Source organism: Salvelinus sp. IW2-2015, unplaced genomic scaffold, assembly GCF_002910315.2.
Source record: "Salvelinus sp. IW2-2015 unplaced genomic scaffold, ASM291031v2 Un_scaffold16416, whole genome shotgun sequence".
Lineage (NCBI taxonomy): Eukaryota > Metazoa > Chordata > Actinopteri > Salmoniformes > Salmonidae > Salvelinus > Salvelinus sp. IW2-2015.
Window position 1 is genome coordinate 311,350 of NW_019957576.1, and position 25,826 is coordinate 337,175.

Genomic DNA, 25,826 nt, shown 5'->3' on the forward strand with positions numbered 1-25,826 from the left:
GGCCTGTAATTTTCATCATAGGTACACTTCAACTATGACAGACAAAATGAGGAAAAAAAATCCAGAAAATCACATTTTTATGAATTTATTTGCAAATTATGGTGGAAAATAAGTATTTTGTTACTTCCCTTGTTTTGGACCGCACTTGCCCAGAAATTTGTCACTCGTTCATCCCATGATGATTGTGTTTTTACATGCGCTACAGTCAGTTATGATTGCATGTCTACTTACATTGAATATATCATTATTAATATACRCCTACTGTACAATAGCAAATTAATTAGCTAAATAACGTTAGCCTGCCTAGCTGGAACTTCTGAAGAAGGAAACATTTTTATTTCTGCAATTTCCAAAAGCTAACCAAACAAAAACATTACTTTTACGAGATGTGTTTGTGCCGTCATGTGACTTAGTAGCACAATTTCTAACTTATTTACAGTCATTTTTACTTACACTTACTTGTATGTTGACTTCTCCATATTGACATTAAGGTTTTAAGTTTCGGCTGACTTTTCTTAGCGGATGTACAATCATCGCAAATTGAATTATGGGGAGTTTCAGGCCCCGAAGCCCCGACGTGAACACAATTGTACTCACAACTCAATCAAAAACGAGGGCTGAGGTGCTTATGTTGAGAACTTCCCTTGTTTGGCTAATCATTTGGACCAATGTCCAAGATGGTGACGGGGATTCCCCCAAGGGCATAAGGCTAGGATAAATGGAGGAGTGTGTGTATTTTATGAGTTTGAAACGCAGCCGTRGACTTGGTGGTGACGTAGTGTCCCCATGAGTGACAGAACACTGAGCCAATCATGGTGCAACGCTCCGTATTTTCTGTTGGCTTGCCCCACCACCACCACAGAAAGCACTGAGGTAAGCTGAAACACCTGCATTTTGGAGCTGCCTTACTCAAGAAAACAAAAAAGAGACCATGTTTGTATTTTTTTTTTTACATTGTTTGCAAACTGATATGTGACACGTATTAATGCCAAAATAACATGCAAAACAGGCAAGGCCAAAATGTTWTTTTTTTTTTCTAAAAATGTGGGGTTCAAAGCCCCACCTGCCTGCCTGTGTCGCCACTGCCTGAAGGTTTTTACTAGGCTCACAGACTCATGGCTGAAAAGCCATTCAAGTTCCCTATGGGGGGTTATTCATGCCAGAATTAAGCCTCGTGAAGCTACTGATACCTCTCACCAAGTCACCTAACGTCTTCCTAGCGTCATAAAATAACGCCATGAATTAATATAGACTGTCAATGTAACATGTCACTTTGCGTGTAAGTTTATTATGAATGATCTTACCATGAACTCTTGAAAACGTCTACATGTGTTACGTGTTAGTTTAAGTGTCTGTTTAGTTCATCAATTTCATTTGTCGATTTAGCTAAAATAGGCCTATCACCTCAATGCAAAAATTATTAGGATAGTCGATATCGCAGCCACCATTAGATATGTGTGTGTAGATATGCGTATTTCTCGCATCAATACAAACACAAGGGCTTCTTGGTAGCCTAGTGGTTAGAGTGTTGGGCCAGTAACCAAAAAGTTGCTAGATTGAATCCCAAAACTGACAAACTTTTTWAAACGTTTTGCCTGAGCAAGGCAGTTAATCCAATGTTCCCGGGCGACAAATATGTGGATTTCGATTAAGGCAGCCTCTGATTCAGAGGGGTTGGGTTAACTTCTTTGGGGTACCCCCCCTTCTTCTCAATTTCCGCCTAAAGACATACCCTAATCTAACTGCCTGTAGCTCAGGCCCAGAAGCAAGGATATGCATATTCTTGGTATCATTTGAAAGGAAACACTCTGAATTTTGTGGAAATGTGAATTGAATGTAGGAGAATATAACACAACAGATCTGGTAGAAGAAAATACAAGGAAATAAACATACATTTTCTGTTTTTTATTGTTGCTGCATCATCTTTCAAATGACCAAGAACAGCCAAACATACAGATAGGATGCTGGGGATGATTTGATTGAAGAACATAAGATGGCAGCAAWAGCTGAGAAAAGTTTTAGACAGATAACTTCAAAAATGAGCGAGCTACATGACATTGAGCATGAAGTCACCCAGGTGTCCCACACAAATGTACCCAAGTGGCCGAATTGGTACAGTGATACATTTAGGAAGGAAAGAACTATATACAAAATACATAAATGCTATTCTAACACACCCCACCCAAAAATATATAAAATATATTTAAAAATAATAATAAACAAATAACAAGGGAAACTATTTACACATGTTCTATTTACAATATTGTGAAGAGCCTCAGTCCTCTACACAATATTGTGCTGGTGTCATGGCCCATAGCAGTCTCTTTCTGCTGTAAAGCAGAGGCTTACTGAACAGGTGGTGCAGGTGATGGGGCGTCTCCCTACTGTGCCCTTTTTGCCCTGAGGCACATTCATGCCTGCAGAGATGAATCTGGGCAGGTGAACACCACTGGTTGGAGCAGAAGGGACAGAAGGTGCTGCAGTGGACTTGGTGTAGCTAGCAAGCTCCTGGATGAGCAGCTCCCTGAAGGCTAGCTGTGAGATGGGGGGCTGTCCACAGCTCTTGGCCATTTCCTTCTGGAGGATGAAGGCATTCACCACAGCAATGTCAATGAAATGATAGAAAAATGTCTTGTACCATTTCATGGTCTTGTGGAGAACATTGTAGTATCCTATCAGCGCATCTGACAGGTCCACACCTCCCATGCCCTTGTTGTAGTCCTTCACAGTAGCTGGAATGGGGAAATTTTTTGTGGTCCATGCCCCGGTACCGTCCTTCACACGCCTGACGATGTGATCACCACTGAAGGACTTGTGGATAGTTGTGCACAGGACCACCTCTCTGGTATCCATCCACTTTACAAAGAGCAGGCCATCTTCACGAATCCATCGCATGGTACCCCGCTCAGCCCGCTTAGGCATGTCGTTCMCCTTTGTTTTTRGAAAKCCCACTCTSTTGGTCCGAATGGTGCCACAAGCCCACACATCCCGCTTCCTMWGSTCTGTAAACAGGGTAGGGCTTGTGTAGAAGTTGTCCACAAACAGTTTRTAGCCCTTCCCCAGCAGTTGAAAATCCAATAACTCCATAACGGAATCATAACTCAGTCCATTACCGGTAGCAAAACTGTTTTTCCCCTCATAAACAAAAAAATTGCAAGTGTAGGCACACACAGAATCAGCCAAAACAAACAGTTTGTAACCATATTTGGTTGGTTTGTTACGCATGTATTGTTTGAGGCTACCATCCTCTCATCGATGGACAGGTTCTGGGCAGGCTGAAAATAGGTCTTGCAGGCCTCAACGATGTTGGGGTAGAGAGGTTTGATTTTGCAGAGCCTATCAAACCTTGGTGTGCCTCTCTTCTTGTCATTCTCCCCATCAACTTCTGAGTCACTGATGTGAAGCGCCCGTGAGATAGTCAGAAACCTTTTACAAGACATGACAGTCATGGGGAAAGGCAGTTGATAGAGAGCTGACGTTTTCCAGTAGTCCCTTAGAGTTTTCAACTTCACCAGCCCCATGTAAATGACCATTGAAAGGTAGCAGAAAAGGTCTGACATGGAAGACCTCTTGGAAGGCCTCTTTCTTTCCTGCCTGCTTCTTAGCCCCGTACTTATTGGTGTTCGACACCAAGGAATCAACAACTGACGAGGTGAAAAACAGTTGAAAAAGTTGAAGGGGGCTGTACTTTGCAGTCATGTTTAACCTCTAATTACACACAATCCCGGATCCGGGAGCACCCCCATCAGTAAAAAAGCTGACTAGCATAGCCTAGCATAGCGTCACAAGTAAATACTAGCATCTAAATATCATTAAATCACAAGTCCAAGACACCAGATGAAAGATACACATCTTGTGAATCCAGCCATCATTTCTGATTTTTAAAATGTTTTACAGGGAAGACACAATATGTAAATCTATTAGCTAACCACGTTAGCAAAAGACACCACTTTTTTTACTSCACCATTTTTTTCCTGCATAGGTAGCTATCACAAATTCGACCAAATAAAGATATAAATAGCCACTAACCAAGAAACAACTTCATCAGATGACAGTCTGATAACATATTTATTGTATAGCATATGTTTTGTTAGAAAAATGTGCATATTTCAGGTATAAATCATAGTTTACCATTGCAGCCACCATCACAACTCTCACCAAAGCGACTAGAATAACTACAGAGAGCAACGTGAATTACCTAAATACTCATCATAAAACATTTCTGAAAAATACACAGCGTACAGCAAATGAAAGACAAAGATCTTGTGAATCCAGACAATATTTCAGATTTTTTAAGTGTTTTACAGCGAAAACACAATATAGCATTATATTAGCTTACTACAATAGGCAACCACATAGCAGCATTGATTCATGCACGTTAGCGATAGCGAATAAACCAGCAAAAGATATTACATTTTTGACTAACCTTCTCAAAACTTCATCAGATGACAGTCCTATAACATCATATTACACAATACATATAGAGTTTGTTCGAAAATGTGCATATTTAGCGGCACAAATCGTGGTTATACAATGAGAAAAGTAGCCAGGCTGCCAACAATATGTCGGGAGAAATCTTGGGAGAGGCACCTAATCTAATCGATAACTAATCATAAACTTGACTAAAAAATACAGGTTGGACAGCAAATGAAAGATACATTAGTTCTTAATGCAATCGCTGTGTTAGATTTTTAAAATTAACGTTACTACGGCATACAGCGTGCGTTAAAGCGAGACCGCACCGAAATGAATGGCGGAATATGCATTTCACTTTTTTCAACAGAACAACGAATTAACATCTTAAATAGTTCTTACCTTTTGATGAGCTTCCATCAGAATCTTGGGCAAGGTGTCCTTAGTCCAAAAGAATCATTGCTTGGTTGTAGATTGTCCTCTTCAACGTTCGATTTAGCAGTAAACATTAGCCATGTGGCAAAGACGTGTCCGACTCACTAAAACGCAGGACGATTAAATATCCGAAAATCGCAAYATACCGATATAAACTGATATAACTCTGTTTAATATAACAACATTATGATGTCTTTAACACCTATAACGAATAAAACATGACCGGATATATCTAAGGCCTATAACCGGAGCATTCTAGAGCCACAGCCAGATGTCCTTCCTGCGTCAGAGCGAAGTGAACAAAGACCGGACCCTACGTTCCCAGGCTATTTATAACCTCTCAGTTCTGCCTAGCAACCCCATTTCAACTCTCACTATTCGCTGACACCCAGGAGAAGACGTATGCAGTGCATCTCAACCAATAGAAGACAGGCAAATTAATAAACTGACCTGGGAACAGCTTGCAGATTTCAGCATTCTCACATCCTCATAGGAAAAGTGCTCCAACTCCTGTTCTGTTTCACTCACAGATATAATTCAAACGGTTTTAGAAACTACAGAGTGTTTTCTATCCAATAGTAATAATAATATGCATATTGTACGAGCAAGAATTGAGTACGAGGCAGTTTAATTTGGGAACGAAATTATTACAAAGTGCAAATAGTACCCCCTATTGAGAAGAAGCTAGTTGAGGTCCTGGCTGCCTTTTGGGTCTAAAAACAGGTGGATTTGGTTCCACATCATCTTCTAACACAGAGTGCCAACGGCTCTCTGGCCCTCTGTCTGCAGGTTTCTCTCTTCCCCACCTCCRCTTCTTTGTCACTGACTTCACACCTCTAGATGGCCGGGTAGGTGTGGAGCTGGAGACAGCAGGGGTCCGGCTGGATGAACCAGCTTCAGAGGGAGATGGACACCTAGACATTGGCGGCTCTTAATCAGAATCACTGCCACTGTGAAAAGATTTAAAAATCAGTAACAATACTTTCACGTATGAGCCCTGTATCAACATGTAAAATAAACAGATATATATAGAGTACAGGGAACATAATCACTATGTGAAGTGCTGTTCCATTCCATGTTTAAGTAAAATAAATTTAAAATATATATAAAACACACAAACACACACACACACACACACACACACACACACACACACACACACACACACACACACACACACACACACACACACACACACACACAGTATAGCCAATGTGTACTTTACACATTTCATACAGATGATATATTTATATATTGCAAATAAAATAAGAAAATCCCCCAAAATTCTCAAATGAATAATATTTGATATTATTAATTTCAAACAACGCCATTAGCATTAGAACTTACCAGTCCAGCATGGCATCCTCGCCGTGCAGAAACATGTCTTCCGCCTGGGAGTCAAAACTTGCTTCGCTGAAAGATTCATCTTCCTGAAGCAACTCGGTCTCGCTTTCTCTATCAATTTCCTCTATAATTTGGATTAAATATGTATAACTAGACTTTGTTTTAGTTTTTCCTGATTTATTCGCCATAATTTAAATATATAAACTTGCTGAAAATGCTATTGACTATGTACTGCTATGCGTAACACTCGTGGCTYCGTCAAGTAGGATTTGCAATGGCGAATGAACCTCTTTTACGCCAGAGTTTACGACAAAGGCTGGTTTTCGAGATTTGAATATGATCAGTGGTCATTGGGCCAAAATACAGTCAATCAACGATAGACCGGTCCTACCATTGGTGCGCAATGAGGTCATTGATTGGTGTCTTCAAATCGGTTTGTTTCGGTCAATACGTCCCGGGAAAAGAACCATCAAGTATGGTTGTGTTAGTAACAACCAGAGGATTGCAATGAAACCAACTATGACTGGATAAACGTTTGTTTAGTGTGTGTAATTACCACGAACGCTTCGTCCAAAGTTGAATGAGACGGAAATCACGATGCARGCGGTTTACAAATGTTTCGTGTTAGGCTATAAAAATAGATTTTATCAAACAAAACGAACATTCACTGTGTAGTTAGGACACTTGGCATTGCCACCAGAGGAAGATCTTCAAWGGTAAGCGATTTATTTTATTGTTATTTCTGACTTTTGTGACGCTAATGCTTGGTTGGAAAATGCTAGTAATACTTGTGTGTGCGGGGCGCTGTCCTCAGAAAATCGAATGGTTTGCTTTCGCAGTAAAACCTTTTTGAAATCTGACACAGCGGCTGGATTAATAAGACGTTCATCTTTTAAATGATGTAAAATACATGTATTTACAAGAATGTTTAATATAACGAATGATGTATTWAGAATGTTAGCGCTCTGCTGTTTCACCGGATGTTGGCATGGTGGGACGTTAGCGTCTCACCTACCCTAGAAAAGTTAAATGCAGAAGACACATTTCAGTTGAATGCATTCAGTTGTACAACTGACTAGGTATCCCCCTTTCCTTTTCTTTGTTGGAGGTAGCCTAGAGCTGCGGTCTAAACACTTAAAAGACACACCCTCGTCCACTTACCCTCGCCTTATGCCCTTCAGGGAATCCCCGTCGCCATCTTGGAGGGTGGTCCAAATGATTAGCCAAGCAAGGGAAGTTTGCAACCTCAGCCCTAGTTTTCAGTTGGCTTTGCGAGTGTACAATTATGTTCACTCCAGAGCCTGAAACTCCCCCTAATTCAATTTGTGACGATTGTACATCCGCTAAGAAAAGTCAGCGAAAACTTAAAAACATCAATTTTTATTTAACCTTAGTTTAACTAGGCAAGTCAGTTAAGAACAAAGTCTTATTTACATTGACAGCCTAGGAACAGTGGGTTAACTGCCTTGTTCAGGGGCAGAACAACAGATTTATACCTTTATTTATACCTTTTCAGCACGGGGATTCGACCTAGCAACCTTTCGGTTACTGACCCAACGATCTAAGCACTAGGCTACCTGCCACCCAGGGTGAAGCCAACATACAAGTGTAAGTAAAAACGAATGCAAATAAGTAAAGAATTTTGCTACTACGTAAAAAGTAAATGTGTTTATGGAAATTGTCGAAATAAAACATTTCCCTTCAGAGGTTCCAGCTAGGCAGGCTAATGTTAGTTAGCTAAATAATTTGCTAGCTATCATACAGTAGGCATATATTAATAATTATATTGTAAGGACCCTGGGTTTATAAGCGCGGAAATCTACTCTGCCGCTCGAGCATGCTTTTGCGGCACAGTCGATAGCGCGCCGGACCTCGGGCTAGATGGTCGAGGGTTCGAGACCTGCTCCCTGCTGTTTCATTACAATATATTTAATATAAGTACACATGGACTCATAATTGAATGTAGCGCATATAAAGGACCCACAAGCCACAGGCTTGGCTGAAAACACAATCATTGTGGGATGAACGAGTGACGAATTTCCGGCCAAGGGTGGTCCATTTAAAAATCATTCCTTCCTTCCTTCCTCGCCCTGCAAGTGTACACTCGCCAGACGTCATCAGAAGTGTCCACTAAATGTGTGGGTTGAGGGGAGCCTAGGTCTCTAGTGGTGCATTCAAAACATCTCGAAAGTCGGCAATCTCTGACTTCCGACTTCAGTGAGTTGTAGACAACTGGGGAATCTGAAAAAAAACGAGCTCAGACTGGGATTTTTATTTTGTTTTGAACAGTCATCCAACTCGGAATCTCTAGCATCTTTYTCTGACCTGAAAATCACTGATGTCATGATTTGATCTCGTTTCCCCCCCCCACTTCCCAGTTTACCGGATTAACAGACACAATCACTGTCACCATGCAATCCTTCGTCTATACATTTCTGTGGATGTTTTCTAATTAAAAGCAGGGTTCGAATTGAGGCGGTATGTGAGGATATAGGCCTTGTTTTAGAGACGTGCACAAAGCATGTTTGCTTAGCCATGGTAAAATCAACGGTCCAGATTTTAAAAATCGATCTAGGCTATAACAATGATTAACTCCACTATTATTCTCGCAGTCTACTAGCCTATCGAAGGTCTTGCGCAGTCTAAACATTACAGGAAAATGGCGTCGGTTTATTAAATTCTCTGCAATCTATGCCTAATGCAAAATACCAAAAAGTTAGAATCGGTATGAGTCTATGCATCGACCAAACAGTTTAACAGGTAAAAGAATATATCATTCTGGAGAATCCCATTGAATCAGGCTATTCATTTCAGTGCAGTTGCGTTCTTACGCATATCCTTAGACTAAACGGAACCGAAAACACTCCAGCCTGTTTGGATCACAGATCACATTTAAACTGTTTGTCATTTATTTAGCCCACAATTGCCTAGATTTGATACACATGAAGACCTATATTTAATCTGGAATTGACAAACAAAAGCCTGACTAGGATCCCGACTTTCCCCCACGTCATATTTATTACCAATTAAGCTAAATGTAATCCTATTCATTTGCATAGGCTAACCATTGCAATTAATGCTATTTACCATCTGCTTTTTATGAATAAACGGGCATCAGGGTAAACATAATATAATTTCAATGCCCCCCACACACATTAATGTTACTTACCTTACAGATCACATAGTGAGCTAATTTCCACTCCATGCATATGCAAATACATTTTATTCATACACTGGCTTGTCTGGCTGGCATGTTTTCATTTTAAACAGGCATTCCCTTAACTACACTGAAATAATTTTAGTCCCCAATTATGATTTAAAAAAATCATAGCTCATTAGTGCACCCATGTGGTTGAATATATATTAATTGTATGTCTCATACAATTAATAATGTTGAACTAACAAATATCATCAAGGGATACGTTACAATTTACAATAACAAACACCTTATGAAACACCTGTGAAAACCAATCTAGCAATATTTCAGATTTAAATACATAACCATTGTTTTGGTACTTGTGTCAATTTACTTTCAGATTTTTTTGTACACTCACATGGCAATTATAGACTGAAATACAGAATTCTGGTGTGTGGTTTAGAGAGGAGGTGGGTATTGTGCGGATGGGAGGTTCTGCCTGTCACTTATTTTTCAATAGGTAGTGGACTAGAAAGAGGGAAACTGCAAAGTCCAGGCGCTGCTGCCCTCTTTGTTCTGAGTGTTTGCAGTGCTACTGTTTTTAGCTGATCTGTGCAGCTCACATTACGTGCCCAGTATGATAGTTTTCTTGCTTATTCTTAGCAGACAATGACAACATGACAATAACAGTAGCTGAGGTAATGAAAAGTTGGAAGGTGGTTGGTAATGGAGGACATCAGGTGGATCCATGTCTGGGTGTTAGGCAGAACACCTAAGTCCTGGAGAACAGGAGCAGAGTAAAGGGAACAGGGTATGAGACAGATGTAAACAAGCAAACACACATGTTAAATGATTATCAGGTATGGAAAAATACAGTTCTTGAATGATTTAATTTAAATGTTTGATTAGACATGCAATAATGTTAATGGCAGACAAAAGAAAGGATACCCGTCTAATTTTTGATGTCAGTGGGGTTGGTAAGGGGTGGTCCCTGGAAAAGATAGAGAGATGAGTTGGGAGAAACTCCAGGGTGGTGTCACCGGAGTCATACACCTTAAAACAGTACCTACCTAGAAGTGGCGGTTGCTTATCGTGACCCAGTGGTTAGCCTTGAGATTTACTATTTGGAGAAACCCCTTGGCCAGTGTTGGTACTGCTGACAGCATGGCGATGCCGCCCACCATGAGACAGCAAATGCAAATAGTTATCTGAGATTTTTATATTCACCTTAACGGATGTTGACCCCAGCTAGAAGCGAAATAGCACCAAGCTTTCCCGGGTCTCTCCTTCCTTTCATCCTTCTTCCAAGCCAAGTCATTCGCCCAGTCAAAGCACTTGGTCCCCTTGATTCTTCTCAGGTGGATCTCCTCCTTCTCATGCGCCCTTTCCATGTTCAGTCTCACCTTGATTGAGAATAGAAATAAATGCAATTATACTTCAAATTATTACAAATACATCTCATATATCTCTTGGAAGGCCAGAAAATTAATTAACAGCAGATAATAATTTTTACCTGGTCAAAAACCTCCACATCCTTCTCAGTCCGTGCCTGAAGGTGGTCTTCGAAGGAGTTCTGATATGGTTTGACAACTTCCACCACATCAGGTGGTGTACCAGTGACCTCAAAGTACGTTATACAAAACAGCAAAAGAAAAACACTAAGTCAATCAAAAAAAWGTATACTACAGTATATACAATACTGTTATATACAATTGCACTGTTTACGTCAGTTAACTGCTGTGGTTCCCCTCCATATAGCAGGCGATATAGGAGGCCTGGACACTGCCGTGTTGTGTGCAAAGATAATTACCTTCAGATTGTCCTCCCACCATTCCTGGTACCCGTCAAAGGACTTGCCCATGGCAGTCCCGTTGGTCCGTTCTTCCAAACGTAGAGTCACCATACATCTACACATTCACATTATATATAACTCACTATACTATCAGTGTCAATTTCGAAAAAAATCTAAATTACTGGACACCTATGCAAAACAATGCTAAAACCATTACATTAAGATGACAGACTAAAACCAACTACGGTAGGCTAGAGCTAACTACTACAGCGCTTAGCCAAGCTAAATTTGGTTAGCATCAAGTTAGCGAACTGTTAAACGCTATTTTCGTACAAATATTAACCATTTTGGGCTCCATTCCAGAGGGCTCTACATGGAACCAAAAAGTTTTCTCCTTTGGTGATAGCCAAAGAACCCTGTTGGAACCCCTTTCTCAAAGAGTGTACTCAACAAGTTTAGCCTGTTAAGTTTACACCATTCCATTCTGTACTCAAACATCTGCCTGGTATTCAAGATAACATGCAACATAGCACCACCACCTTTGAAGATATTTGTCAACCTCTGCTCAGACTTAAATCGCAGTGTTCCAAGAACCTCCACCAGGGGTGACTATAGTATACTCAAACGGACAAAAAGGAGACACAAGAGGCACCCCACACTCATTTTAGATCCCAAGGGGTCTTTATTTTCATATTGTATGCTCTCACCACTGTCTTACTTGGAACTCCACACACACACACACACACACACACACACACACACACACACACACACACACACACAATAGCATCTTGCTTACATTTATCACATTTTAGGCATCCAGCTGAGGCCTTGGATGGATCATGTTACACTGAGATGGCACAGGGGTATGTGTACAGTCATTTTTAGTATGGTGGCAAAGTAGTTGAACAGGAGAAGAGGATGTGGTTACTTGTGGAGGGAGAACAGTAAGGGTGGTGGGTTGAGCACCTGCCAGGAAGCTGATTGGTTGCTCTGGCTAATCACATCTTGACTAAAAGAAAGAGATTTAGAAATTAGTTCGACATTGCCTTAGTTCAACAGCTGAAAAGCCGTCATTAACATACTCCCAGAGATAGCAATATATTTAGTATTCACTGAATAAAGTAGCCTGCCCATCCCCTTTTTCAATTGTATTCATCCATTAAATAAATGATACCATAGCACATTCAATTACATTATTATTGTAGACTATAGAGTACTCCTGTATCTACCTTGTACAATAACGTAATCATTGAATGAAATAGCATACCCATTCACATTTAAATTGATCAATTAGATAAATAATACTAGCACATACAGTTTCATTGTTGTAGAATAGGCTACCACTGTATCCACACCATGGACCCCAGGAGTGCAAATGGGGATCCATAATAAATACAAATATTAGGATACCGTTGTGATATTGTTAGGCATGATTTTACGTCTTCGATCGAAGTTACATGTTGTACCCAGTTTCCCTTCTTCAGTGAAAAGTAGTTATTTAATTTACAATTGAATGCATCCATTAAATAAATAATCCAACACATCAAAGTACGTTATTGTACACTAGCCTACTCCGCTATCGACAGTAAATAATATTGCCTACGTGCTTTCGACAATACGTTATCAACCACATTTTCCTTAACACTGTAGACCTAAATATTTCCTAACGATATCGCAACTTAAATATAGCCTACTTACTCCTCAATTGGATCAAGGACATCTTGGTAATTATTTTCATCGTCTCTAATAAGGAAATGATCTGGGCCAGATACTCGAAAATCGCTTCTGCCACTTGTAAAAAAAAATAAACAAATGAATGTCTATGTTGCCGCCTAGCTCTCAAATAACGTGCCAGTCTCTCTCTATGAACGGTCACTGCTATCCGGATTCCTTGGGACGTCCTCACCCTGACCCTAAACTTACCATTTTACACTTGATAGAGATAGGGACATCCCAAGGAATCCGAATAGCACGGATCCTCTGGAAAAGTCTATGAACTGCTCTATTCGACTGAAGGGACATCCCAAGGATCCTAAAATAGCACCTATGAACTCCTCTGAAAGCCGTGGACACAACTCTTATTGGTTGTCTGATGTGGACCAGGTAACAACACAGTCTGTGATTGGCTAACAACATTTAGATCTGTATACAGCGAGATAAGATGACATACCATGCCATGAGGTGTTGAGGGAAAGACAGATGATCTATTATCTATCTCACTTGCTTTGGCAATGTTAACACATGTTTCCCATGCCAATAAAGCCCCTTGAATTGAATTGAATTGATCTATAGATTGGGCATAATCTTTTCTAGGCCATTAGCGATAAGCGGAAATACACAAGCCGTAGGCTACACTATAGTTCAAGGTGGCTACAACGGAATGTCTGCTTGTACCGAAAAAAATGTAAATTTCTAACATTTATGGTTGAGATTTAATTAATATAACTATAAACTATGCACATTATGACTTTCATTAACACGCGATGCAGGCGTCACACAGGCGATAGTAACGCTTTGAACACACCGACTGTGTTTTTGCGTTTTGGGACACCGGAAGTTATTTAATTTGGAATGCTGCGTTTGCCTTGCAGCATTGCGTAGCAGAGGCAGTTGCAGTGCTTAATCGAACATATGCATCAATTTGTATGCGTAGACATCACAGAAAGTAACAAAATGTGAATGTTGAATTTTTGTTGCACACATATCCAGTACATTTTGGGGGGGGGGATTACATAATAAAACAGTTTGAGTGCATAATTTCTTTACATATTTCATTCATTTATTTGCCAAGTAGCATACATAACAATTTATTGTGAGAGCCTATAATATAATGTCCCTCCAAAATGCATCGTTTTTGAGGGAAATGCAATAATAAATAGTCAAGAAAGCAGAGACTAGGCTCTTTCAACAATGAGACCAATGCTGAGGAAGGTGGTTTTGATCGCGTTGTTGGGCTGGGACCAGCCGTGTAACACGGAACCCAAACCGGTTGCGTGCATGCGCCATCGTGCATACATTTATTTTGTCCCCACACACCAAACGTGATCACGACACGCAGGTTAAAATATCAAAACAAACTCTGAACCAATTACATTAATTTGGGGACAGGTCAAAAAGCATTAAACATTTATGTCAATTTAGCTAGCTAGCTTGCACTTGCTAGCTAATTTGTCCTATTTAGCTAGCTTGCTGTTACTAACTAATTTGTCCAGGGATATAAACATTGAGTGGTTATTTTATACTGAAATGCACAAGGTTCTCTACTACGACAATTAATCTAAACATAAAACGGTCAACCGAATCGTTGACTGTTCTGACATCGCCTGGTGTTGGTAAATATAATTCCGGCAAAGCATGTATTTGTTGTCATCCTTAATGTCTGATGCTAGTCTGGAGAGGAAAACAGGGCCTTCAAGTTTGCAACAGAGCTGTTATTTCGGTGGCTCTGTGGCCAAACCAAAGTGCAGAAAAATGTTGTCTCGTCTTTGATTTCATTCTGAAACAATATGCCTATGTTGGCTGATATGCGGTAGCTAGATGATGAATTAATTGATCATCAATTTCTAGAATGCGTAAGGAATGTCAGGCAGKTAGCTACAGGGTTGACGTTCTATGACTTCAATCACTTTCTGACTTCACCCGTTTTGATTTGAACAAAATCTTTTTCATGCATGTTTGCCCGGCCATGGTAATAGTGGTCAGAAAGTGACTTTTTGGACCGGAATGCCAAAACATTCATGAGTTAGAGATGCTCAAAGTTGACCCATTTTGGTAGCTACAGATTGTACACTAGCCCAATAATGGACTAAAGGAGGCTGACTTTACTCCTTATAGTCCAAGGACCTTTCATAAAGCGAATTGGCTCTCAGTCAAATACTCCTCCGTGAATCGATTCTCAAGTGCTAATTACCGTACGGTTCTAGAAACATAATGGACACTATTTTCATATTACATCAAAATAATTTCACAAATGCAAAATATACACTTATTGTATACTGTTTTAACACAGTTGCTGCCAATAGTATTTTTTCAGCGACATCATTGTTGTGGCGTCCGTCTTCTGTTTACACACAGGTGTTCGGAGACGCAGATAACTAATTAGCACATGCCAACTGTCCGTCTGTTGTCGTAAACAACCGAGGTAATATGGCCATGTGGGAACCCTAAACATCTTTAGCAATATGAACGGGCAAATTGTATGCCAGATAATGTGACATAAACCAATTTTATAGATATATATATATACACACACACACACACACACACACAACATAACACACACACACACACACACACACACACACACACACACACACACACACACACACACACACACACACACACACACACACCACACACTAGATGACTAATAGGGGGCGATGGGTTGAATCCACGTGCCTCCAGCTTGGCACACCCTCACCGTCGTAAAACAATATTTTGGAAGCTATAGCAATGCATTTATTAATGTCTACATCTGTTTTTTGCCAAATGTATTATATTACAGACACCTTAATACATACTTTTAAATTATATTATGTCAGTGTAACAGTTTAATTTAGTCCGTCCCCTCGCCCCGACGCGAACCAGGGACCTCTGCCAACATCAACAACAGTCACCACTAAGCATCGTTACCCATCGCTCCACAAAAGCCGCAGCCCTTGCAGAGCAAGGGAACACTACTTCAAGGTCTCAGAGCAAGTGACGTCACTGACTGAAAGGCTATTAGCGCGCACCACCGCCAACTTGATAGCCATTTCACATCGGTTACGCTCACCTCCCTTTCCGCAGCAACCAGTGATCCGGGTCACAGCACCAATGTAACAGTTTAACTTTAGTCCGTCCCCTCGCCCCGACGCGAACCAGGGACCCTCTGCACACATCAACAACAGTCACCCCAAGCATCGTTACCCATCGCTCCACAAAAGCCGCGGCCCTTGCAGAGCAAGGGGAACCACTATCTCAAGGTCTCAGAGCAAGTGACGTCACTGACTGAAAGGCTATAGCGCGCACCACCGCTAACTTGATAGCCATTTCACATCAGTTACACTAGCTAAAAACGTTTATTTTTTTTATAAAAACATTATCCTTACAAGTGTAATTTTTTTTATATTACTAATGTTACTTAAATACATGTAATTTTGTCCTAAACATTTAATTGAAATACTGTTCCATTAATTCCATTAATTTCTATGGAGGACTGCTCCTACTTGGAAGTGGCATAATGGCCGACCGGTGGCTTCAAAGCCTCTCAATGGCCAATACATAGCATCTACAATCCCAGGGTTTATATACAGCATTGGATAAACTAAGATATTTGGTGTCCATTACAGGAAAGCCCCATACGAACCGCCGCCATAGATTTTTCATCTAACATGTTCTTGGCTATACTCGATTCGGTGAAAAAAAGTGTCTTAGAAATGTCAGTTTCCAGTTGCAGGTGGTTCGACAAAAAACAAATTCAGAAAGATATTCAACCCATGTTTTGTGTTAAACGACTAGTTCCTGCAAAGATAATGGGAAATGCTAGATGTGCGGCAGCTAAGATGGCGAGAATCTCCTCACTCGGAAACAAAACATGGATTTATCTTTCTGGTTGAGTTTTAGTTTAATATCAAACTTGAGTTTGATATCATTTGAAAGTTTACAAACTATTCTATGTTTCCTTGAAATATCTATATTTTTTTGTTATTTAACCTTTGACATCAATTATCATTTTCTTTACTCACAAATGTTGTATTTTAGCCCTATTTTACATCAGCTCAGGTGTTTGTGTTGTGCCCGTCATCAGACACAGCATACTCTTGAATACAGGATGGGTGTTATTTCAATCATTGAAATGTTATTCATAGATTGGACCTATCCCTTCAGACCACTGCAATTTCGCTGGTGCACCATTAACTTTTAAATTGAATTAAAACGTCCAATTACTACCAGAAAGATAGCCGCCCATCCACCCACCATTGAATGTAAACTTGAATGGTAATGTCTATTCAATTATCAATATTTCAATAGGTTACCTATGGAAGATTGTCAGTTTAATGTATAACAATTGATATTTCATTGCAAGTGAACATACTCTGATGTATGGACCTCCTATCTTTGTGGTACTATTTCAAAAATGTACGTTAAAAGTAAAAAAATAAATAATAATAATAATTACAATGTCAATCAGAAAATAGTTGGACAACCCTGTTTGTAAGCTTTCAAATTATATATTTGCCAGTGATTAATACTTTGAGCACCTCAATCTCTTGCATGTTTTAGTATTCAGGTCCAAAAAGTCACTTTCTGACCACTTCTACCATGGGCAAACATGTATGGAAGGTTTCTTTCAAATTTAAAGGGGTGCAGTCAGAAAGTGATTGAAATCATATGGAACAACCCAACAGCGAGTTGTTGCATTGTTCCATATGATTTCAAGTTCAAAGCTTTGTTTGAGTGAGTAGAGTAGCCGGCTAGCTAAATCAAAGAGCTTCATTGTTAGCTGAATTCCCTCCAATCATGAATTCTCCATACATTTTGTAATAGCAGACACACACGTTGATTGAAGTGTAACTGCTTGTAGCCTTTGACTGTCAGCTTGCTTCCATTTCATGTTTTACCTGCCCATACAAAATGTCATGGATTAATATCTTTTTGTTTATTATTTGATCTTTAGAAGAAGTTTAATTAACATGAGTGACCAGGGGKACATTTGTCCCCACCTGAATTCCATAGGGGAGGTAACCAAGGAGGAGCTTCTGCAGAAATCCAAGGTGAGCATGAATGGTTTCAAGAGAGCTTTGCTGCGTCAAGCTTCTGGAATATGTATGGAATGGATGCAATTTGTGACAAGTCATGCGTGTCTTTTAGTTTTGAGTCACATCTTCTAGATTTGCCTTTGCAAAATGTCAACATTTTTTGAAGACATTCTGGTGGTCTGACAGAATCACATAGGAGATGGTGCTGTACTGTTAGTTTTCTGTCCTGTTCTGAAGGGATCCTGCCAGTCATGTGGAGTGGGAGCTCCCAACCTCTGGGCCTGTCTGCAGGTAAACAACGGGTTATCTGTGGGTCTGTTTTTCCTCAAAATATTTTGAGATAGATTCAAAGGCCATGACATAATTCTCAGGATGTGTTATTATGACACTTTTATAACACTCTTTCAGATGGATTATATATATTTTGTTTTTACCCCATAGATGTTTATTTCTAATGTATTACTTTATTACTCTTGGTCAGAGCGAGTGTCAATATGTTGGCTGTGGAGAAACCTTTTCAGATCACAGCACCCTACATGCACAGGTGAGTTTTTCGCAGAGCTTTTTTTCCTTGGGTAGTGAGAGATGCCATTTCTAGAATGCATGCAACAACGTTTTCCAAAGCTTAGTGTGTGTGTGTGTGTGTGTGTGTGTGTGCTCATCCCCCAAGGCAAATAAACACAACCTGACGGTGAACCTGACCACTTTCAGGATCTGGTGCTATGTGTGTGAGAGGGAGGTGTTTCTGGAGCAGAGGCCTGCAGTCGTACCTGCAATGTCTGCCACACACATTCCCCACCACTGTAAAGCTAAGGAACACCAGGTACGCCATCGCACAAAGGTCAGCTGAATTATAGTCAACTATACTATGTTTACGTGCCATTTGGGCTCTGGTCAAAAGTACTCCCCTATTTGGGATGGGCCCTATATCAAATATGGTTAACGCCTTCATATCTTTCATTAATAAACATTAATAAACTATTCATGATTACTGTATTATGTGCTATGTATAAAGCATTTATTTAATATAACATTTTACTACACTATTCTGTTTAATTTTGATTAGCTCATAATTTATATTTGTGAGCTGAAATGCAGCCTTTGTTCTATTAATATATTGTGTAATTGGCTTTCCACAGGCAAAGACTGATGTCATTATTTGTTGTTTTTAACGATTACTTACTTTCGCAGGATGCAGTTCATCAACCAGTGAGTCACCACCACCCGTTGAAGGCAGTCCCTATCGCGGTAGCCGAAGAAGAGTGGTCAGAGTCGGAGGAGGATGCGCTCAAACCCAGAGGTAACCTCAAACCCCCTTCTCTCAACGTCATGGAATCTATTCAATAACAGTAAAAACTATAGTCCCACATATCCACAGTTAAACTGATGCCCTTAGCGTTACATCATTGTATTTTTATCTTTATGGATGACACAACCATAGCTATCAAATATGATCTGCAGCTTAAATTAACATATTATGTTACAAATGTAACATCAATCAGGCAAAGGCCACCCGTTAGAGGTCTAGAACTCTGTAGAATTGGTTCTTTCATCCTTTGACAGGCTTTGCAGGTCTATTCCTTAGTGAATTATGCCAAGCTGATTTGGATAGAGACTTCCAAAATGATCTGAGAGCCAGATGATCAGGGTTAGGAGAAATATAATTGTTTTTGAGCCTAAGAATAGGTACCAGACCAGGTACCAGATCCTTTTAAGTAACGGTAATAGACTGAAGTTCATCATTAACTGACAGGTTCTGTGTCATGCATGTTCTCCAAATGTTAGGTATAAACACAGTGGAGTGGCCTTACCATATAGTCCTAATGTTATAAATATACCTGTATGATGTTATTAGAGCTTTTTTAAACCTACATCTCATCCTCTCAAAGGTTTGACAGGGATGAAGAATATTGGTAACTCCTGCTACATGAATGCAGCGCTTCAAGCCCTGTCCAATTGGTGAGGTCACTTCCAGTCTTATTTCCTCATTAGTCTGGGGATTTATGGCAGATAGATTGACATGTTTCTGAGACCTGTCACTGAAATGTTTGAGTGTGAATGAGTGTGCGAGCGAGCATGTGTACCTTCATCTCAGCAGAAGGGATTGTATTCGTTTTCATAGATTTGAACATTGACTGATCAGTTCTTTCTTTCTTCTCCTCTAATCTCTCTCCTCTCCAGTCCTCCTCTCACTCAGTTCTTCCTGGACTGGTGCGGACTGACAAAAAGCCTGCACTGTGCAAAAGCTACCAGAAACTGATCTCTGAGCTCTGGCACAAGAAACGGTACTATACACACATGACACTATATTTCTTATCTCTGTTGCAGTACTTTTCTCTCTGTAGAGTACCTCTCAGTGTGCACATTTTTGCAATAGAGATTCATAAGATGATATCCAAGAATGCAGCAAGATACTGTCTGACTTATGTAATAGAAGAAAAAACAGACTTTCTCTTTCCTCTCTCTCTATTCTCTCTGCTCCAGGCCCAGTTACGTAGTCCCCACCAGTCTGTCCCAGGGCATCAGGCTGGTCAACCCCATGTTCCGTGGCTACGCCCAGCAGGTAGGGGCAAGCTCCCAGCAGGTAGGGAACAAAACAATGCCCCGACCCCTCTCTCTGACCCCTGACCTAACCCACCTCTCCCTATGTCCCCTCTCATCCCCCCCAAATCACCCCTGTTACCTCAAATGAAATTTCCCCTTGGGGACAATGAAATTGGATTGGTTGATTGATTGTTGTGTAGCTGATTGGCATCTTGAAGTTTGGTGCCAAGACGATGAAATGGTGTCCCCCCCAAATGACACCCTAGTCTCTATGTAGTGCACTACTTTTGACCAGGGCCATAGCAGTGCAGTATATAGGGACTAGGGTGCCATTTGGGATGCAGYCATTATTTAACTAACCCACAGTAACCAGATGAAGTCCGTTCATCAATGTTGGATTGATTGGGATGTTGGAATGGGATTGTGTGTATTTCACTTGTTTGGTTTTGATTATGGAAAATCCATTTATCTCGATCTAAAAATGGTGTTGAGTTAAGCCTGTGTGTCTCAATGGCTGTCTCTGTCTGTCCCTAGGAGCTGCAGGGAACATTCATACAATACTGTCCGCACTATACACACACACACACGTCTCAGTGTATAGGACTGCTCAGCACACTCTCCCTCTGTGTTTTCTACTGTAGGACACCCAGGAGTTCCTGCGCTGTTTGATGGACCAGCTCCACGAGGAGCTCAAAGAGCCACTGGCAGTGTGTGGCGGGGAGGGGGATGAGAGGAGGGATGGGGGCGACCGCTCCCCCTCCGAGGACGAGTTCCTCTCCTGCGACTCAGGCGCCAGCAGCGACCGGGGGGAGGGAGGGGGGCTGGGGGAGCCCGAGCTGCTCATTCAGGACGAGTGTGGGGTGGGGCCGAAAGTTGGAGGAGGGGGGACAGGCACGGGCGGAGGGGTAGGCACAGGGGGGCCCATCTCAGAGAAAGAGAGGCTGAAGGAGAAAAGGGTGTTGGGCTCGCCCCTCCACAGGGGCTCCCAGGAGATGGACGAGGACGCGGATGTGGATATGACAGCGGCCAAAGAGGGTGGTCTGGAGAGGGGAGCGGAGGAGGAGGAGGGGACCCCCCCTAGCCCTAGGCCACAGGGCCCGAGTCAGACACAGGGGCAGACGCAGAGCAACAGCACTCCAGGTAGGGGCCTGGTAATGGTGGAAGTAGAACATAAAAAAATATATTTAAGTGTGTGCGCGAGCAACTATGTATACGTGTGTGTGTCTCTGTGTGTGTTTCTGTGTGTGGAGAGACATGTTATAGTGATGTGTGAGTAATCTCTAAAAGCCCCCTCTTCCTCTCCTACCCACCTCTACCTAGAGCCAGACAATGAGGCATCGATGCAGAAGCGCCCCCAGTCTCGCCCCTGCAGCCCCGTCCGTACTGTCCAGGAACTGGATCCTAAACTCTCCCCCAGCCCCACTCGCTCCAGCCCCTTCCGCTCTGCAGGGCCCGCATATTCTTTTAAGAAAGGTATGGGGGGTTCTGGTCAATTCACATACACGTACAGACACACATTCTGTCACGCAGTCTACCGACACACACAGATACACACTGTCACGTACGCTCATTCTCTCACACACACACACTCTACCCCCTCATACACAAACTACGTTTCCCATAATCCTCCACAGCCCAGCTGTTCCTCGGTGCCAGGAAGCAGAAGCAGTCTCGCTACCGCAGCGTCATCTCAGACATCTTCGACGGCTCAATCCTCAGCCTGGTCCAGTGTCTGACTTGTGACAGGGTGAGCTGTGTGTCATGTGTCGTAGCACAAGGGTGCGCCATTTACATAACTCAGCTCCACTTCTATTGAAACCTTACAAAACTGTCACATGCATATTGAACGTTGACATGTTGCAATTTGTAGACATTTTACAACATGTTCTTATGCMTAAACGTGATCCTACTTTATCCATGAATATGATGGATTCTGCTTGTTTGAATTATCACTGTTTAGATTGTTAAGGCCATCTCTCGCTCGCTCTGGCTGTCCCCTCCTCTCTTCTCCCTCCTCATCKCTCCTCTCCCCCTATAGGTGTCGACCACAGTGGAGACCTTCCAGGACCTGTCCCTGCCCATCCCAGGTAAGGAGGACCTGGCCAAGCTACACTCCTCCATCCACCAGAACCTCCCAGCCAAGACCGCGGTGTCTCTGGACGTCTACGGCTCCCAGGGCTGGATCACCTACATCATGGACTCCATACGCAGGTGAGGGAGCTGGGGGGTAGGGGGATGGGGCTGGAGGGTTGGGGGTGTTGGGGAAGGGGATAGACTGGGAGTGTGGTGTAGAACAGGTATGACGGTCTGTCATGTAGAACAAGGAATCATGTCAGCTCTATTCAATGAATTTCTATCKGCCACATCTGGATTATATTAACTTTATTTTTCCGTGAGGGAACTTCTTGTTTGGATCGGTTAAAAAACAAGAACAACATACAACATAAACAGTTTACACAGTAGACCCACTAGGCACAAATAGTAATAGTCTGTCACCAGACACTTCCTTCCTGCCTGGGGACTGTTAACTCGAAATGACACAACGACAAGGTTCCAGTTTAACAAAGTTTACTCTACTATATGAACACACTTACAAGGTAGCCATTACACTCAAGGCTAGGTCCAACCACCACAAGACTTCCTGCGCATGCGCACTCTTGACTGAGTGATAGCCCCGTAATAACAGAAATATAGGGATACTCAAAACATGAACTTAACAGGGACGAGGATACACAAATAAACAGGACAATAACTTCATACACAACCGTGAGTGCGATAGAGCAGGACTTCCCCAGCAGAGTTGGGGGACTCCGATCATGCAGACTCGCCGCCCGCATTGATAGCAGTGGTTCATAACATCATAAAGTTCACACAGCAGCATTATGGAGAATCGAGCCTCTGCCTCACTTCTTCCTCCTCCCCTGCCGACTTGTAGTTGACTCTCAAAGAAGTAGCTAGTTAGCGCCGTCTCTCTCTGTCCGGCGGGCTATTCACAGTTCCAACGTCATCTATGTATTAATCTTGTAACAAGTATGAAAGTATATGTAACAGCCACATTGTGCTTACTATGTATTCACCCTCCCCCCATGTCTCCCCCCTCTGCAGGTTTGTGGTGTCCTGTATACCCAGCTGGTTTTGGGGTCCTATGGTCACACTGGAGGACTGCCTCGCYGCCTTCTTCGCCGCTGATGAGCTCAAAGGTAAACTAGTCACGATAAAGTTGTTGTCTAATAAGATGCCTAGATTTCAGCTGTATGATCCATTCATAATCAGAACATTAAATAAATGGTCAGTAATTTCTTCATTCATTGTTTTGCAGGGGACAACATGTACAGCTGTGAAAGGTGTAAAAAGTAAGTATTTGTGGAATTTGTAGATCATTTTAGCATTATAAGATCAATATGTCTAGTTGGTAAAACAGAGCCCATTACAACACAACACACATTTCTATTCTTTTTCACTTACCTTCCAGATTGAGAAATGGTGTAAAATATTGCAAAGTACCTCGGCTACCTGAGGTAACGGCTTCTATTATATCATACTTTGACATCCTGCATAGAAGATAAAACTACCTTATCAAAATGATTGAAGATGCCTAAGTTGTGACATTTCTTGATTTTTATTATGAATAATTTTCTTTCAGGAAATCTATAGGGTCGTTCCATTTTATTTCAATCACTTTCTGACTGCACCCCTTTTGATTTGAACAACACTTTCCATATATATTTGCCTATGGTAGAAGTGGTCAGAAAGTGACTTTTTGGACCTGAATGCCCAAACATTCAGGGGATAGAGGTGCTCAAAGTTGACCCATTATGCATACCCCAACATACCATAAGACATCCATGTCTTCACCTTTGGAAAATATTAATGATTGAATTTGATATTTAAGTCATTTAGCATATAATATATGCATATAATATGCATAGCATATAATAATATATATATATATGATATAATTTGAAAGCTTACGAACAGGGTTATCAAACTATTTGATACTTTTCTTGAAATAAATGTTTTTTAACCCTCAAGCTGCTGAGATATTTTGCATACATCAATTATCAACATTTTGATCCCAGAAGAAACTATTGAAAAAAAGCAACAATCAAAGCAAAATATCTGCTTATTTCTTATCAAAGCTGCATTAGACATGTAATTAATGTTGTCTAAAATAAGAAATAACCAAAACAGATTGTTATTTTAGTAAATTTACACTTCATTTGCATTTCCTGTAGAACTGAAATATTCATTTTCCCTTTATACAATGTGTAGCTTTTTTCCAAAGTACAAACCACATTAGTGCTAAAACGCTAGTTTACCAGAATCAAATTATGGTATCATTTTAATTAGCGGAATTTTTATTCATTTTGTCATATTTATGTGGTTAAAACGACTGCCATTTAAGGCAGTACACCAAAATATGAAATGTACTTAATTTTATTGACAAAAAGTGATTTATTCATCCATCGATCCTGAGAGACTTTGACCAAAAATGTGACTTAGTTTTTAAACATTTATATACCCCACAGCCAGCAATTGGGAGTGGCAGGCAGTGTTGCCAACACATTTTCAGGGGAAGTTGCTAGAGGCAGGTCGATTTGTTGCTAAAAGTTGCTAAATGACATTGTGATGTCATTGCGTGATGACGTCATTACGTAATAACGTAAAACTGCGTAGAATTCACAATGACGTTACTCAAATTGACTGGCCATCTCGGCGAAAAATATGATTTGACATTTGTTAGTTTAGATTTGTTTGTTTATTATCACATCTTTTTATTTGTAAAAGTAATATAAACACAACACATTTTTTATGATCAGATTTTTTAAAACACAACACATTGAATTATTGAACAATTACACATTACACATGATTGAACAATTGCATTTGATTTATTTTCTTTTTAACTAGTAAACCTACACATTCTGAACAATTATAGTTTTAAGCAGTGCATTGGTAGTTAACATGCTACCTAACTGATCAACAATTATAGGTACCAGCTAATAAGCTATATATGCTATCTTATTGAACAAGCAACTTAACTCAAATACTGATGTGTGCGCTAGGCATCTCTCTCCAGCTCTCTCCAGGTTGTTGTGCTGCTTGTCTGGCTAGCTGCACACTGGTTTCCTCCAGATATTGCCCCTGTTCTCGCTCACACTGCAGTGCACACTGCCACCATCAGCTGTGTGTCTCCGCCAGTTCCAGAAAGTCCACTCCTTGCATACGTACTGTAAATATGATGAATCATAGATTGGCAAGGAAATCCACTTCATCATCACTGTCCAACTGCATTGTCACGGAGCTGGAACCAGCAGAAGAGGATGGAGTGACCTTAAAGCTGTATGCTGCTGTGGTKCCAAACTGCTGCAAAACTTCACTAGTTTATGCTGGTAACAGGTATCACCAGCCAGCTTCA

General features: G+C 41.0%; 1 protein-coding gene and 1 long non-coding RNA gene across 2 annotated transcripts in view; one reads left to right on the forward strand and one right to left on the reverse strand.

Moving 5' to 3' along the window:
- Positions 1–25,826, reverse strand: part of LOC139027450 (uncharacterized) — a 143,460-nt gene that overhangs the window by 71,902 nt on the left and 45,732 nt on the right. The gene's annotated exons all lie outside the window — the stretch shown is intronic.
- Positions 14,431–25,826, forward strand: part of LOC112080669 (ubiquitin carboxyl-terminal hydrolase 20-like) — a 43,788-nt gene continuing 32,392 nt past the window's right edge. The window contains 17 exon segments of the mRNA XM_070442657.1: positions 14,431–14,455; positions 17,782–17,878; positions 18,101–18,154; positions 18,345–18,407; positions 18,534–18,686; positions 19,055–19,163; positions 19,753–19,822; positions 20,045–20,064; positions 20,067–20,148; positions 20,348–20,447; positions 21,049–21,547; positions 21,734–21,880; positions 22,042–22,154; positions 22,446–22,618; positions 23,513–23,607; positions 23,727–23,760; positions 23,880–23,925. Of these exon segments, the coding sequence (XP_070298758.1) occupies positions 17,798–17,878; positions 18,101–18,154; positions 18,345–18,407; positions 18,534–18,686; positions 19,055–19,163; positions 19,753–19,822; positions 20,045–20,064; positions 20,067–20,148; positions 20,348–20,447; positions 21,049–21,547; positions 21,734–21,880; positions 22,042–22,154; positions 22,446–22,618; positions 23,513–23,607; positions 23,727–23,760; positions 23,880–23,925 (1,839 nt within the window). The 5' untranslated portion in view covers positions 14,431–14,455; positions 17,782–17,797.